Source organism: Diabrotica undecimpunctata, chromosome 3 (genome assembly GCF_040954645.1).
Source record: "Diabrotica undecimpunctata isolate CICGRU chromosome 3, icDiaUnde3, whole genome shotgun sequence".
NCBI lineage: Eukaryota > Metazoa > Arthropoda > Insecta > Coleoptera > Chrysomelidae > Diabrotica > Diabrotica undecimpunctata.
In genome coordinates this window covers 22,374,171-22,392,222 of record NC_092805.1, presented here as the reverse complement: position 1 = coordinate 22,392,222, position 18,052 = coordinate 22,374,171, and the positions used below count along the sequence as shown (strand labels likewise).

At 35.1% G+C, this 18,052-nt stretch overlaps 1 protein-coding gene across 4 annotated transcripts in view; it reads left to right on the top strand.

The window, feature by feature from the left end:
• Positions 1–18,052, top strand: part of LOC140436577 (uncharacterized) — a 68,664-nt gene that overhangs the window by 14,024 nt on the left and 36,588 nt on the right. For all 4 annotated transcript variants that reach the window (XM_072525518.1, XM_072525520.1, XM_072525519.1 and 1 more), the window contains exons 4-8: positions 1,218–1,469; positions 5,940–6,074; positions 6,149–7,423; positions 12,276–12,570; positions 13,343–13,641. In XM_072525518.1, coding sequence (XP_072381619.1) covers positions 1,218–1,469; positions 5,940–6,074; positions 6,149–7,423; positions 12,276–12,570; positions 13,343–13,641 — 2,256 coding nt within the window. The remainder of the gene's footprint in view (positions 1–1,217; positions 1,470–5,939; positions 6,075–6,148; positions 7,424–12,275; positions 12,571–13,342; positions 13,642–18,052) is intronic.

Sequence of the window (18,052 nt, the reverse complement as noted above, 5' to 3'; positions counted from 1 at the left end):
ACTCACAAGAATGTCTTGGGGGTCAGTTATTAGAGATGAAATCAAGCTAATGAAATGTGTGAAATTGCACACATAAGAAGAAATAAGGCCTGAATTGGATTTTGTTGATGGCAGCTGATTAATTTCGAATGTTTGCATGTTGATAAATCAATGGTATTGATAATGCAATGAAGGTTCAGGTTTTCATTTTTACTAATTTTACTTTTAAAACATTCTGATATCTTTTTTTTGTCTGTCCCTTCTCATGAATAGGACAATTTTAATTCAAGCCTAATCGAACTTCAAACGAGTTCGAAACTCAGGTGAAAGTTCCCCTGTGGTGGATTCAGAGATCAAGTACTTTAGTATTATCAACCTATGGCTTGAAACCTATCAAAATGATGCATTTGACAAGACACATGAGATCCAAAAAACAGTTATACTCGGTTCGCTGATACCAGTCCCAACTGCCTAGTAAATTTACTAATTATTTTTTGCTATTTTGGTTAAATTTTGACTTAGAATGGAAGTGGCTGAAAGGTACTAGACAGCCAAGTACAAATGCTCATAACCAATATTAATTGTAACTTGAAAGGTAAACATTATTCACCTGCAGTTTATTAATAAAATAAATCTGCTTCAATTTAAACAATTTTAAAATATGTCAGCTACATTAAGTTTATTTGGGCAGTTAATCATGAGAGGTATGAATTTTTGTGTTGTGTGTTTCCTACAATAAATCTGTCAAAATATTCCCCAGCTCAACGCATAGACTATAGTTGAAATTTGGACAGTCAAAATAAAAGCCCTTGAACTACCAGCTTTTTTGGTTTTGGTTGAATAAAAGGTGCACACTAGTTGGTTTATGAGATGTATACAAGTATCTGGTTCAATTGTAAATAATTTCCGTTTCCAAGTTATAAAATATTATTTTTCCAACCAAGAGTATATGTTGTTAAAATTTTATAAAATCTGAATTTCCTTTGTATAGATTGATGTGAAAGCTTGAAAATGATCGTTATTTTGTTTTGGAAGTTTTTATCCCTACTCCAAACATATTCTTTAAGGCATTAACATCTTTGAATAAACTTTGAAAAAATTTCGCATAGCCTTTTTGACTTTATTGATGTCTGCATACATCGTCATCATTTTTCTTTCTGTGTATTATTTGTATTGTTTTATTAAATTATTTTAATTAAATTAAATTATTAAAATTATTTTATTAAAACTTTTTGTAGGTTGGTCCTCAACAGCCAAACAATGGAAGTGGTCTTGCTCAGCAAACATTGATGAATAACACTCCACAACAGCAAATACTTCAACAACAGCAACATCATTTGAAGAAAAAGCCAAAAAGTAAAGCCAAGAAAAAACTAGACCTCGCAAATATAATGAAACTTTCTGGTATTGGCGATGAGGATGATATACAGTTTGAAAGTGATACTTCTCAAAGTGAAAGCGAACACAATTCTGTTCCCACAACTCCACAGGTAAGATAACAATTATTATTACTAAGTTATCAAAAACGTTTTTTTTTCAAAGGATTCCCAGTGTAGTTTATCTTGTAATGAAGGTGTGTAAACACACATGATACAGGTCCAGTGACTAATCTTTCGCAGATTACATCCTGTGATCCTTGACTTCAATGGGTATATATATACAGTAAGCCACACTAGTATATTGGAGTGTGTATATGTTACAGGATGTTAACCCTTTCCTAGAAATTGAGTGTCCTATATTTGATACTGGGAAATCAATGTCAATCTGCAAGAAAATCTTGTATGTAAACAAGGATTTCAGCTTCCAGAGCTCCAAGAATCTCAACTTTTCTCTGTCACTCGAAATATATTCTTAATGTGTCTAGTCAGGACACTGAATTTTCATACTCATAGGTGTTAATGGTTTATCATCGAAAGTTTTCAGTAATCTCTATCATTGCCTCTGTCCAACCTCAGTATATTACTTGTATCAAATTTCAAGAATTTCTTTTACGAAACTCTCTCCAAAGGGATGGGATTTTGTGATTGTCTTTTTCAAGAATATAAAAAGGCACAAATTTTTTAAAGTATATTAAATTCACTGACGCAGCAATCTTTTATAAGAAATTGAGTTACCAATAACCGCAGTACTTATCTAGGCTGACAAATTCTAATACTAAACAAGTGTGTCACCATAAGATTAATTTTAAAGTAAAGTTTCGAGCTGGAATTGTCAGTTACTGTAATATTTACCAACACTAACGACCACTAATAAAAAACTGGTCAGCCTATAAATGCTCAAAAATTAACATATCTTCAAAATTGTATGCATTCTTTGTTGCGACAATTTATGTTTTGAATTTGACAGTTTCTGATTTGAATTTGTCATTTTATGTAGTCGGTAGTTCTCGTTGAATTTAAAAAGTAATTTTGTTTTTCAGATTTAGATTTCTAATAAATTGTTATGTCGTTTTAAGTTCCAATCCAGAAGAAATAAAAATTATTAATAGTCTTAACCTAGTAGGAGGAATTTGATAGTTGACTTACTTGGCCTCGATCTTTTAGGCAAAAAGCCATGTTTTGAGGTGAAATTCTGAGGGTTGTTGTACCCTCGGGTTGATATCAAATTCTGATCTTTCTATGCTTGTTGTAGTTAATTATAGATGATGTGTCTCTGATCTGCTATTAACTCGTTAGCGTTGGTATATTCTTGTTGCTGACTTCTTTCAGTATTGGAAACCAGATCTTGCTACTTTCAACTAATGTGTTTACAACTCATTTTTCTTGATTTGGTAGGATGAGGGCTGCTTTTTTGATTTTCCTCTTTTTGCTATGTTTCTTTCATGACTATTAATTCATCTGTACATTGGACTCTGTGCTCTCATTATCTGATATCTGTCAAAATCTCTGTTTTTACTATAAGATTCATGTTCATTTAGTCGAGCAGAAGGTACTGGGTTTTTATCTGGTAATGGAAATACTAATTTCAGGAGCTATCTTATACAGTTTTTTTTTTAATTTTGTTTATTGTTTGTTGTACCCATTGTATTGGTTTATTTCTATTGTAAATTCAATATGACTTCGGAGTGAACAAATATATGATAAGCATTGATCAAGTTGCTTGTTAGTTCCCGTAAAGCATACCAGTACATGATTAACATATCCAGAAAAGGTAGTGAGTTGTTTTCTTTTTTCACAGTGAATTTAATTGATTCTTCATTAGTGGTGATGTCCATCAAAAATTTATTCAGTGCTTCTTGTCTATGAGGCCAAATGAAGAACATATCATCAACATTTTCCACCATACAGTAGGCTTTTGGTCATGTTTTACAGAATATTTTCCTCAAATTCTTTCTATAAAAAACAGGATAAAGATATGATTCATAGTTTGGATACAGACAAGGACTGTGTAAGAGAGAAGCACTTTTCGCTTTTAATGTGCTCACACAAAGATAGGAATCAGGATCTCTATATCTGCTTCACTGGTTTTCAGTAGGCATTTGATAGAGTTCGATGTCAGAAACTTGTAGAACTGCAATGAATTACAAACAAGACACTAAAGGACCCATTTAATGTTCACTTAACAACATTAACACTGTGATGTACACGATTGGGGTCAAATTCTCTTTACTGATGAATCGCGATTCTGTTTGAGGTCTGGCGATAACCGAAGGAGGTTTTGGAGACAGAGAAATATTGTATGTCCCAGAGAAGGAAGGTGGTGAAAGCTCACTCAGAACTTATCAAAGTCTCCCTGAATACTTAGCTTAGAGGATGTTTTGGCAGAAACAGTTATTCCATTTGTTCTATTTATATTATTCGCGGGTAAATTCGCCTTTATGCATGATAATTCAAAGTTGCATACTGCAATATTTTTGACGAATTACTTGCAGTCAATGCTGTAGAATGGCCAGCCTGCTTTCCTGATCTGAATATCATTAAAAACCTTTGGGATGTGCTTTGAACAAAATTTGTTCTTTTCTATTCCAAATCATATACAAGTGATTAAACAGTAATTTTTATTATTTGATGTTCATTTCTCTGTTACACTATTTAATTTTGTACTTTCCTAATTAAATAAATTATCACCTGCCAATCCCATCAGCTTCAACTGTCTATTCAACTTACAGTGCCCTGTTAGCAGACCCACTATGGATTTAATTGTTTTCCTGTCATATTTTGGACTTTTTCGCCTGTCTTTTTCCTGGTAAATTCCTCACATCGTTCCAGAGATTTGAGTGCTACCCAGTTTGTTGTAACCGGTCTTGTTACTGCCTTTGTAACTCTGCAGAAGGGTTCCGGTCCAACGAATGGCATTGATGAGCCTTGTTTGGCCATTTCATCTGGTTTTTCATTGCCCTTATGACCCTCATGCCCCGGTACCCAGGCTACCGTAAGCTTGCTACAGTCTCCTAGTTTATTTAGGGCACCCACACAATCCCATACTAGCTTAGAATTGATCTCTACAGAATTGAGTACCTTAAGCACTGCCTGGCTATCTGTGAAGATGGCAGTTGAATGGTACACTGTTTTCTGCCTTTAAATTTCTTCCCAGTAGTGATGGATTGCCGTTATTTCCTCCTTGAAAGTTGTGACATCCTTAGATAGACTTATAGTATGTATTTATAAAGTAAGTTGAAACATTTCTCTCCGACGAGATTTATAAGGGCAGTTCAATATTACATTTACCCGTAATCAAGTTAAAGTATAAATAACACGCGTCAATGTTTCAAACGTATTTGAACAATCCCCGTACTTCGTAGGAAAGGGATAGAAAAAAGAAAGAATGAAAGATACATCCCATCAAATAAATATTGGACATTGATATGTTATTCAAAATCACAAATATTTAACAGGCTACTTGGAGGTTCGCTTCCAGCCGCCGGCGATGGTGTACAGATAAGAAAAGCTGTTGATTCATGCCAGTGCTGTACAGCTAAAATGTTTATTATTTTACGAAGTATAATAACTATTTTAAATCATTATACTGTCAATATGGCATATTGCCATTATACATAAATTATTTTTGTTGCTAAATATGATATGTTAAAAACTTTTTTAAACACTTATGTACTTTACGACAGTTTTAAGTAAATTAAAATTGTCCTTAGTCTGTTCTTTCATTAATCTATATTTGAATATAAAAATAAATGATGCGCCCATGTCTGGTAATATGATATTATTCTTTTAATGTTTGTCAGCAACCAGTTTTTTGGGTGTTTCAACTGACATTATAAATACTATACCAGGAAGTGTATCCCTTGTTTTGCTCCTACTATACCGGCTCCTACACCCTCTGATTTATAGTAGGACCAATATTTCTTAACAATAATTTAAATGAACCTTCTTGAAAGATATATCGCTAGGAATCAGATAATTTATGTAGTTTTTGCGAGATGGAGATTCACCTCATTATCATCATATCTCAAAAGCTTCCAGATTCTTCATAGAAGAGTTTGATTGTCTACTCCATATAGCAAAACATTAATTATGTAGCATTTAAGTAGCCTAACCTTTCTTTTGTTGAGCTCGTATTTAATATAAACATGTCGTTATTTATTTTATTTTTAATATTTATCTTAAGGCGTTAGAAGTTTTTATTACCTATTGTGCTACGATTTTTATGTGTTTAATTATTGATACTTAAAAAATCAGTCTGGGTTATCTGGCGATCCATGTGAATAGAATCTGATTTATTACGGTTCTACAGTATTTTATTACAAAAAGGCCAGTAAATTGTTTAAAAGCTAATGATGACCCTTTCAATTTTTGAAAATTGAAAAATTAAAAAGCGATGTTGTGTTCTTGTTTATATTAACAATAAATACTAAGGGCTTGAAGATACTTGTGTCCAAAATACGAAGACATAAATGTATTTCTTTATTTAACACATTCACAGTTATTTTCATTTACTACTTTGAATAAATTTATTTAACCTACTTTTTATTTGACTCTAGATATTAATATTTACTTTTATTTCAGCCCCAACAAGTAGTGCATAGTACAGTGCAGGCTCAAACTAACTTTGTTCATACTGACACCAAAAAGAATATACAAAATATACAGATTTCCGCTATGGCGCAGCCGACAATAAATGCAGCAACACCAGTCGTACAGGTAAAATTATTAGCTGTCTTTTATTTTAAGACAAATATTTAATTATATTTAATTATATTTAATTTGAATTTCAGGTGTTAAATCAAAACTTTCAAAGTGGCATGATCTCGAATAGTACTTCTCAGGCAGCTACGGCACAAGCCGGTATTCCTTTTAATTCCTTTATAGCCCCAAACTTTACTATAAACAATGGCCTAATGCTTCAAAGAAGTGGCGGATTTAAATTAACTGTCGGAGAAGATGGTCGTCTGGTACTGCAGCATGACCCGACTATTAATTCAGATTTACAATCTCAGATTATTCTACAGAGTCTATTGGGGGGATTGGTTTTACAACCTTCCATGGATCAACAGACAGTGCAACAAACTGTCCAAACTATTCAGCAACAATCAGTGCAGACAATACAACAACAGACTGTGCAAAGTCAAACGATACAAACTGTTCAACAACAGACTGTTCAGCCGCAAACAGTACAGCATACAATACAATCTTTGCAGCCTCAAATACAGCAGCAAACTGTCCAACAGACTATTCAACACCAGACTGTTAATGCTCTGCAACAACCTATGCAAATAGTTCAGCCGCAACCCATACAGAGCATACACTCTCAAGTACAACCTATTCAACCTATCCATACTATGTCGCAGTCACAAGTACACAGTTTGCAGTCGCAGATACAAGGCCAGATACAAAGTCTTCTACAGCAGCAGAATCACATGGTACATTCACATGTACCTACCCAAAATGTTCACTCACAGACTATGCAAAGTGTCCAAAATGTTCAGAGTGTCCAGCAAAACGTACAAAATATTCAACAGAATGTACAGAGTGTACAACAAAACCTTCAAAGTGTGCAGCAAAATGTGCGGAGCGTACAACCAAATGTTCAGACTGTACAGCAAAATATTCAAAGTGTTCACCCACAGCCAACACAATCTCCTGTACAAAATATCCATATAAATCCATCACATACACAACCTGTTTTAAAGGTGCAACCTTTCCAAAAGTCACAGCCTCCAGTACAAACTGTTCAACCTATACAACATCACATTAGCCATCAGCAACAGAGTCAACAACAGCAGCAGCAACAGCAACAACAGAACTTGAATGATAACCAACAAAATCAAAGCAACCCACCTCCGGCTTCCTATGTAGTTAATTTGACACCCGATCAATTAGAGCAGCTAAAAAGAAATGGTCAATTGACTGTCAACGGCCAGACGATTTTCATGCAGCGTCCAAATAAAGACCAGATAGAAAAGAAATTATCGCCTAAATCAAAAACTCTGAAGAAGGTTAATAAAATTCAGAGTATAAAGAATATTCTGCAGGAAACGGATAATGAGCCGGTAAGTTAAATTATCTATAACAATTTGGTGTAGGTTTTACATTTTAATCATTTATGAGATCGAAAGCATTATTTGTATCTAGGATATATGATTGTTCTATGGAAATATTAAGTACTGTACAGATCCTTATTAAAAACGTCTCGTTGTCCGTCTGTCTGCCTGTGCTATAACTCTTGACACATCTTGCTTTAAGTTCTCGAGGGATTGGCTCGGATCTGTATAGTTGCTGGGCATAGATTGCACCACTTATAAGGCAGGTACCGATCCGTTGCCACTTGTAAGCTGGGTAACGAGGCTGATGTTCTGAGGAACATTGTATTCCTTCTTGAAGCAACCTGTCAGCTGGCCTGTTATATTACAATAATTTGGGCCGGATGGTAGATATAAATAACCTTTCCGGACCTTATACTTTAAAATAAGCCAGGCGGATGAAAGCAAACAACTGTTGCCACTCGTTATGTTACAGTACGAGTAAGAAGACTCATTTGGTTCGGGGTCAGTTTTACCATTAGTCCAATCGTTTTAACCAATCAAGGAGTGAGTTGTACTACTGTTCAGCAAAATAAAGCACCTGCTTGACTAAATCGATGCACCAATCAGGTGTCACTATGTTCACTGCGATTAAGTAATCATAGCAGTAACAAAACTCGCTCCTAGTGTCATAAAATACATGTATAAAGTTGTCTTTTCCAATATTCGGCCATAACCTTATCAACAGCCAACACTTGTGTAGGGAGAAAATATGTAAGCAATTTTCATGATACATATACACATAGCCATACATACTATAGCAGCCCCCGCCTTTTTTCACGTATGCTTTTACACTTATTCTCTCATACATACTAGTATGCAGATACTCTCCAAGTTAATTATTTTACATTCGTTTTTTTTCTCGTTCTGTTTTAGTTTATTCTAAAAATTATCAAAAAAGTGATAAAGCGTTTAAAGCAAAGTAGGTTTTTAATTTTGGTGTTATTAGATTTCTTCATTGCAGAATAAAAAAGAAGTTTGAGTTCTTCTTTACGTGCCATCTCCGCGACGAAGGTTGGTAATCATCACTGCTATTCTAACTTTTGACACTACAGCCCGAAAGAGTTCAGTTGAGCTGCATCCAAACCATTCTCTGAGGTTTCTCAGCCAGGACATTCTTCTTCTACCTATGCTGCGCTTTCCTTGAATCTTTCCCTGCATTATTAGTTTTAGGAATTCATATCTGTCACCACGTGTTATATGGTTATTCTGTCTATCCAGGAGATTCTCAGCAATCTTCGATATGTCCACAGTTCAAATGCAATTTATTGAAACATTGTTTATTTAAAGTCCATGTCTCCATACCATACATAAGAACAGAAAATACCTAACACCTTAGTACCTACTCGTTTTCTAAGATTTATGCTGAGGTCTTTACAACATAATATTTGTTTCATATTATTGAATGCATTTTTAGCCTTTTCTATTCTAATTTCTTTGGTATAATCGTTTGTCTCATTAATGTTTGCCCCTAAATAGTTATAATTCTGAACTCGTTCTATCGTCATATTATTTACGTGTAGATTGTGTATCTAATATTTTTCTTTGATATAACCATGAATTTTGTTTTCTTTATGTTTAGTGACAGACCCAATTCTTCACTCGCTGCAACAACCTTATCTAAAATTCTTTGTAGATCTGTAATATTTTCTGCTATTAGTATTGTATCATCAGCATATTTAATTTCACATATGGGTAGGCCATTTATATTTATGCCTGCTACTTCATCTTCGAATGCTTTTTTGAATATTTCTTCTGAGTATGCATTAAACAGTGATGGCGACAAGACACAACCCTGTCTAACACCTCTTTTGATTTTTATTTTATTAGTTTTTAAATTATTTATTCTTACGACAGCTTCTTATTCATAATACAGATTATTTATTATTCTTATATCCTGTGTTCTTTGTTCTCAGTAGTTTTATTAACAGATTATGTTTCACTGTATGGAATGCCTTGTTATAATCTAAGAAGCAGACATAGATGTTCTTGTATTACATCTAGACATCTCTGTATTAGCACATTTACTACATATAATGCTTCTCTGATTCCTTGAGCATTTCTAAATCCGAACTGAGTTTGTCCAATATCTTGTTCTAACTTTTTATATATTCTACGATGAATAATCTTAAGGAATACTTTTAGTATGTGGCACATTAGACTAATGGTACGGTGATCGCAACATTGTCTGGCGTTTTTCTTTTTCAGTATAGTCACGAATGTTAATAGAAGCCATTCTTTAGGTTTTATACCTGTTCTGTATATGATATTAAATAATAAGACAATAACATGTATATTGCAGTCGGCGATAAGTTGCAATATTTCTGTCGGTATTTCGTCTGGTCCTACTGCTTTCCCAGTTTTCATTTCTTTAATTGTGTGTTTTACTTCACTTTCTGTTATTTCTAGTCCAGTCTTTTCAACGAAATATTCATTATCTATTTTGCCTCGTTTGTCGTTAAACAGCTGTTCTATATTGTTTGCCCATACCATAAATTTGCTTTCTTTATCCATTACTGTGTCTCTCTTTTCATCAACTAGTATATTCTGTTTATATTCTGGTCTTCTAGTTAATTCTTTGATTTTCCTGTGTAAATTAAAACAGTCATGTTTATTTTGTAGCATTTCTATTTCATCACATTTTTCTTTTAAACAATTTTCTTTTGCTATTCGAATTCGTCGCCGTATTTCCTTTTGTGTTTGCTGGTACAATGATTTATTTTTATCGTTAGATACTCTTCTTTTGTTCATCAAGTATTTCGTCCGTCATCCAGTCTTTTTTTCTTTTCTTTGGTTTTGCATAGATACTTTTTTGAAGGTTCTTTTAAGTCAGCATTTATTTTTTCCCAGTTTTTGTTGATGTTTTCTTCATTGCATTCCCCTTCAATCTGTACAGTGTTTAGACATTCATTTATTTTTTCTTTGATATTTTCTCTGATTTCTGGATCTTTTAGTGCTATATCAGTTCTTTCTTCTTTTGCTGTCTTCTCTATTCTTTTCATTTTAATTTTCATATGCGCTACTAAGAGATTATGGTTAGATGCTATATCTGCTCAAGTTGTGTTTTGACTGCAGTAATACTATTCCGATATCTTTCTTTGATCATTGTATAATCTATTTGATTTCTCATTGTCTGATGTTCATTATCTTTTGGCGATTTCCACGTGTACAACCGTCTATTAGGTAATTCAAGGAACGTGTTTGTAACAATTACATTATTATCTTGGCAGAATTGTATCAACCTATCTCCTCTTTGATTTCTATTACCTAATCCAAAATTTTTAACTACATTGCTTGTGCTACCCTTTCCAAATTTGGCGTTCAGGTTTTGAAGTTTGAGTGTTATAATATAAAGCCCGTAATATAATCCTGATCTTGCCATGGATGCACAGAATTTTAAAGAAGTTGGTTTGACTGCTAAAAGATAGTTGAACATGGTTCTCAATTACTTTTAGTAATGTATGGTGCTTCACTTAATTTTAGGAAGCCAAATAAATATACCTGATAAATTTAAACCAACACATATTAAGTTGACTGAAACATATATGTATAGAATGTATTTAATGGTTACTGCCAAAAATAAAAAAATATTGCTCGGCAAAATTCTGTTAACAGTAAATGCATTCACACAGCATCTGAACAGAGTAGTTTTGCAATTACACAATTGGTTATTTAGAGGAGTTTTAAATGCAACTGAATGAGGATGGGAACTCAAAGAAAATTATTATGTTCCGGTAAAGATGACACAGCTTCCTAGCCCTTCAAGCCTAAGATTTTTGATTATCTTCGTTTGATAACACATTTTTATCATAAATGTTAAATAAAAAATTTAAAATAAAAATTATATACACCAGTGTAAATAATGTAATACTCAAGATATTTCCAGGCGCTTGTACCAGCTTTTATGAGTAGCGGATACTTCGAAAACCGTCGGCGCCATGATATTCGTGTTCAGCGACCCCAAAAATCCCCCGATTAATGACTTCCAACTAATTTTGAATTGAAATAACATAAAAATCCAGGTGAAAAGGTCCTTCCCGGGCACCAAGTACTTCGGGGACTATCGCGGCCATGATATTCCTGTTTAGCGACGAAAACTCTCCGAGTAATGACTGTCAAATGAATTTGAGTGAAATTAACATAAAACTCTATGAGACGTCTGCCCTGGGCACTCGGTACTTCGTGGAGTATCGCTGTTAAGTTATTTGTATTCAGCGACTTCGAAAGCCCCCGAGTAGTGACTTCCTATTGATTTTGAATGAAATTAATATGAAAATCTGCAGATGAAGTCCACCTTGGGCACGAGGTAGTTATTCGTGTTCAGCGACCTCGAACACCAAAATTAAACTAATCTATATTTTCCGAGTTCCAAATTTGTCAATTTCTATGGAAATGCATTTTTCTTATGCATAAAATGCAATTTTCATCTCTTGTACATAAATTCAATCCGCTTTATCGGTAACAAGCCTTCAGGGATAACTCATTTTTAAGTAGAGTATCATGAAATTCTCTTACAGTTGGCATCCATAATCAATAATTATCGGTATTATTTATGTTTAATATAAGAATTAAAATGTAACTTCAGGGTTTTATACCCATACATATGGCTGCACGCATGTTTTTATCAAGTCTCATTGATGATGAGTCGGTAGGACCAAATACCTTTTACAAAAAGGGGTGTATTTTTTATTTAATATTATGGTATTCAGCCAAGCACTGGATACTTCTAAATGAACATGGAATTAGTCAGTTTCAAAAAACGAATTTTAACCCTCAAATATCTAATGAAAAGCTACTCAAATCGCTTTCTTTTATATTTTAGGTCAAACCAAGCAATAATTTGGAGCCAGTCAAGGAAAACGTTAATAAATCTTTAGTTAGTGCCTTAAATGCACCACCAAAACAAGTTCTACCTCAAAATCACATTCAGCCTCAACTCCTACAGCAAACTAAGCCTGTGCAACCGCAGGCGATGGTTCAACCTTCAGTACAGGTGCAAGTGCAGCCCAAAACAACGGTATCTGAAAGATCGAAGCCTGTTGCTCCTTCACCAGCCATTCCTCAAGTTCCTAAGCAGCAAAAGGTGGCACCTACTGTCATATCCCAGGATTCTAATGGTAAGTTTGTTCCCTTGTGATATTTTTAAGTTATATAAGGCTTAAATGGAAAATGACTACAAACTGAAGGACTTTTTTGTAAATAAAATGGTATTTGGTGAATATATGTAGTTAAAAATAATTTGGTAATATTTATTGTTTGCAAAGTAGTTGTCTGCTCTCGCAGTGTTGGCAAAATATGGTTGCGACATGTCACGATCGTTAGTGAATAGTAAAACCGTCAATGCTACCATTTGTTTGTCAGAAATGATTGATTAACTCCGCAAAAACAACCGGAATCGTCGCATCCTCTTGCACCAGAACAATGACAACTCTAACACCGCTGGTATAACATCCCGTGAGCCATCCTGTATACATTTCTGATTTGGCTCCGCGTGATTTCCTTACGTTCCCGAAATTAAAAAAAAACTACGCGGTAAATTTTTTAAGACGCCAGATGAGGAAGTGAAAGCATACTAAGAGGAAGTCATAAATGCTTCGATGATTGGGTTGTTCGAATGCAAAGTGTATTAATGTTAAAGGCGAATAAAGCTGATTTTTCCCAAAATATATTTTCCTTCTATGATTTATGCAAAACATTGAGTGTATTCGTCGTATCTCAGTATGTCCAAAGATTTTCTTCCAGCTCTTGTTCTCTTATTTCCCGGTTTATGTCTTCTTTACTGCTCAAATCTTCCCCTTTTTCTTCCTCTTCGTCTATTTGGCGTCATTTAATAATTAACACTCATATAGTAAATTTGTTTTTTTATTAAATAACATACATCTTTTGCAGGTAGTAACACAAACCCTGACGTGGATAAGATCCTCGTCCAAATACTCGAAGAATCGAACATGAACAACGTACCGAGCGGCACAAATATAACCCCTCCAACGACTCAACCCCAACAGAGAATCACTACTATTCAACTGACGCCACAGAAGCAGCAACACCTGCGCAATATTCAGATGCAAATACAGACGTTATCTGCTAGATCTACTCCCGCTGATACGGATATACAGAATACTTTGAAGATGTTGTTTACCGAACAACAGAAGATCTTGGCTTCTGGAAAACTGTTACCACCAGAAAAGGTAAGTGTTAATTATGTATTTTTCTTTTCTTTCATTTGAGACTTCGACAAGAAAACAGCTAATTATTAGTTAAACTACTAAAGCAGTTTGTTAGCTAATTGTGAATTATGCACATGCCTTTCTCTAATCGGGAACAGGGAATATTAAATAATTTCCTTGTAAAATAATTGTTTGTGTAAATTGTTGATTAACACACTCATGACATGTTTCACGGTCACACCAAAGTTGATATATTTATAGTTTATCGCTGTCAGGCCTACCTCAATATTTTATTAGTGGTAATGTTGTAAATGTTGTTAATGTAAAATTACCAATAAATGTATCTTTTCAACAATACATTGAATCTGTTTACGAAATATTACATTAAAGAAGTTCTACCATCACACCTGGTTCAAGATGTCTCCATAACTCTAGTACCAACATAACATGGCGACCCTGTAACTAAAGAGTGGAATCTTTTGATCCGCCGAAGAAAAAAAAAGTATGGAAAATAACAACTGGTAATGCAAATTCGTTAAAGTGCAGAGACTTAGATGGGCTGGACACATTGCTAGGATGTCAGATCACGAATACACGAAGAGATTAACATTTTCAAAACCAGAGGGCACAAGAAGCAGAGGACGACCACGAATGAGATGGATTGATGATGTGGAAGAAGACCTACAGATTCTAGGGGTTAGAAGATGGAGAGAAGTTGCCAGGAATCGACAGGAGTGGCGACTTTTTTGTGAGCAGGCCAAGATCCACAACGGATTGTCGAGCCCATCGAGCAAAAAGACAAAAGAGGGAATGTAAAGGTAGTGGGGGCAAAAATATTGTTAGACAGGAAGTGCCATCTTGAGAGGCCAAATTAAACAAAGAAAGAGAGTCTTTCCTTGTTTAAGAAATCAAATTTAGTTGGGTTATGTTATTATTTGTCCCAACTGTCACATGAAATCTTATTTATATTGAAGTTTTTTAACAATTGTTTCACATTTTAGACTGTTATCGTTAATATTTAATTAAAATTTTCTCGTCTAAGACACATTCTGAAAACTATTTTATAGCTACTGTTAATAAGTGTCGGAAAATTTAAATTTGGCGCATTCGCATTTCCGGATATGTCCGCCATCAGAGGCCACTTTTTTGGTCGCCTTTTCATAACGATTAGATTCCCTCTTTTGTCTTTTTGCTCGATGGTCGAGCCACTTATGATGATGATGATGATGAATGCAAATGGAAAAAATGGGGTAAAGTATGCATCCCTGAAATGCCTTTTTACTATTTCTATTAGATTTAATTTGCTGCATCGGCGATGGAGGAGGAATTTCGACGCCACATTAGCCAAGAGATCCGCCAAGTCATAGAAATTACGTAAAAACTTTCGTTTAGATCCACACTAGTTATAGTGATTTCCGCCTAAGTCGAAAAAAGACCGCGACAGAGAAACGCGGCATTCTTAAGCACATTTACCATTGGCGTAGCGCCATCTACTTTCGATGACAGAAAATAGTCACCACTGTGTGTGAAACTAAATTACATAACAACCGTTAAAATATTTTGCAATTCCGGTTAGATTTTTGTACAAAGTAAGATTTTTGTAAAGGCTTGGTAAATCAGATTCTCAATATTGTTACACAAATTCTGGATTTTACAATCTGCAATAATTCATCGATACGTAAAGAATGATGCGGGGAATGTATCTCATAGCAATATGAAATGTAGATGAATCTAATAATTCTACAACATTTATCTGACTTTAAATATCTCATGTTTACATATTGCAATACCAAAGAGATTGCAGACTATATCGCACGAAACAATTTTACTAGTATTCTACTTACTTCTGACTTACATACTTTACTATTACTTCTTAACCTTACTTTAAATATCTCATGTTTACATATTGCAATACCAAAGATATTGCAGACTATATCGCACGAAACAATTTTACTAGTACTCTACTTACTTCTGACTTACTTTACTATTACTTCTGAACCTACATTTGGACCATGTTACCACATCAGGGAGTACCATTTTGGTCTATTGAGCGTTCGCCGTTTGTGCCTCCCATTCATTTTGTCGTATTTCCAGCGCATGCGATCTTACTTCATATTTTATTTCTGGTAGATGACCGTTTTCTCTGTTATTTAGAGTTTCTCTTTCTTTAGCATGGGGAGCGTACCCGTTATGACCTGTCAGTCGTAGAAGTAGTCCGGTACACGTTGCTACCTTTAGTATGGGCTATCTTTGCGCCTTTGCAAGCAGTTCTTCATATTTAGCCATTCTCAAGACTTCGTACCATATGTAGGCGCCGTATAAGAGGGTAGAATATACAACCTGAAGGTACATTCTTCTTTTGAGGGTACTTGGACCGCCGATGTTTGACATAATTTTTATTAATGCCGCTGATCTCTCTTCTGCTCTGTAGACTACTTTCATCAGGTGCTTTGCAAATCTTAAACCTGTCCAGCTGGATGCCCAGATATTTAGCACAGTACATAGACTCTGTCCTTGCACTACCTATTACAAAAGTCAGATTTGGACGGCATCTTGGGCTAAGAATTTCTGTTTTTTCTGTTGCCAACTCTAGATCTTGTTTTACCATTCATCTGTTGACTTTTTGCAGCTTCTGTTGACTAGCATTTCTAACTCCAAGTTGTTGTTACTTTGAATGAGTAAAGCTAGATCGTCTGCGTATGCAATGGCTTTGGTCTCTGCTCCATAGTCGATTTCTAGTATTTCATTATATAAAACGTTCCAAAGCGTTGGTCCTAGTACGGATCCTAGTGGTACACCTGCTGATGTTTTCATGTGTTCAGGTTTTGTCACTTGGGCATACCTTTCATTGAGGTAGTTCTAAATTATATTTATCAAATAATCTGACACATTTGCTTTTTCCAATGCGGTGATCATATGTATGATCCCAGTTGGCAGAGTTGAATGCGTTTCTCACATTAAACATCATGAGGGTGGCCCATTTCTTCCTCGTCGTTTTTACACATTCTCAGTTATTTCTCTTACCGCATTGATAGAAGATAGTCGAATTTTTAATTAAGATTTTCATAACATTTTCCCAGGCTGTCTAGAAGGCAGATCGGTCTATAATAGTTGGCAGTCTCGGGGTCTTTGCCCGGTTTAAGTATTAGCGTCAGTCTTGCCTCTTTGGGAATAATTTGCTTCTGGAGGAGTTGATTGAAGATCGTCGGGACCATCTTAGGATTTTTTTCTATGAATATCTTTATCGCTTCAGAAGGCACACCATCAGGACCAGCTGATTTTTCTAATTTAATACTTCTCGTCGCTATTGCTATTTCTTCAGACGAAAAATCGTCAGATCGAACGTTGACGTTATTTTGAGTCAACTTTTATGGGAGCCTAGCAGCAAATAGGGTATTAGCTATTTCCTTCCGTTTTTTTCACAAATTTTGTATGGGGTATCTGTCTTTAATATTTTTGTGGCAATCCTATAGGCTTCGACCCGTATATCATCTTCTAGTGCAATGCATAGGTTCTGCCAGCAAGCATGCTTCGCCCGTTTTATTTTTTTACCCAATGCTTTTTTAGCTCGCTTGTAATTTTCAATGTGTTGTGGGATTCTTGTTCTTAACCTTTGTACCGTTCGCCTTAGTCTAAAGCATTCGGCTCTTTTGCTCTGGATCTCGTCATTCCACCAGTATGGAACTGTATATGTGACGTTCTCGGTGGAGCTACTTGAAGCGTATGCGTTAATAATTTTCTGTCTAAAATCTTGGAACTCGGTATTATCTTCTTGTAGGTTACTTATCTCCGTCGTATAAGCTTCTCTATTGAAGGTTACTTTTTTTCCGACCGATCTTCGAGACCTTGATCTCAATTTCAAAGATTATGTATCTGTGAAAAGTGTAGGGATTATCCTCACAACACATCCCAGCCCACAATCTTCCTGGCATAACTTTCATTCACAAGGGTAATATCTATGTGACGTAAACTCTCACCTCTTACAAATGTGGGTTTTCCATTGTTTAGCACTACTAGGTCATCTCAGTCATTCCACATCTCCCCTCTATGGTCGTTTCTGGGGGACCCTCATTGATTTGGCATTCACTTCTCCAGCCAGTATAAAGTCCCGATGTGTTTGGGACGTCATTGTAATATTCTCGACCTGTTCTTTGTAGCGCATCAGGTTGATGTTAGGTAAGATGCAGCAAAATACAGATTGCCATGATGGTCGTCAACATCCGAAGCGGATAGGCACTACAAGAAGAAGAAGATGTAGCAGGCAATGATAGCCAGACTTCCTATTTTAACTATCATGTGCCCCTCTTTCTTGACAATCTTATTTATGCACACTTTCTTATTCATTATGTATATAGCAACATCTGCGTTTATATCGGCTATCCAGCCTTCATTTTTAGTAATGTTGTTGTGTGGCTCGGGAACAATAAAAAAG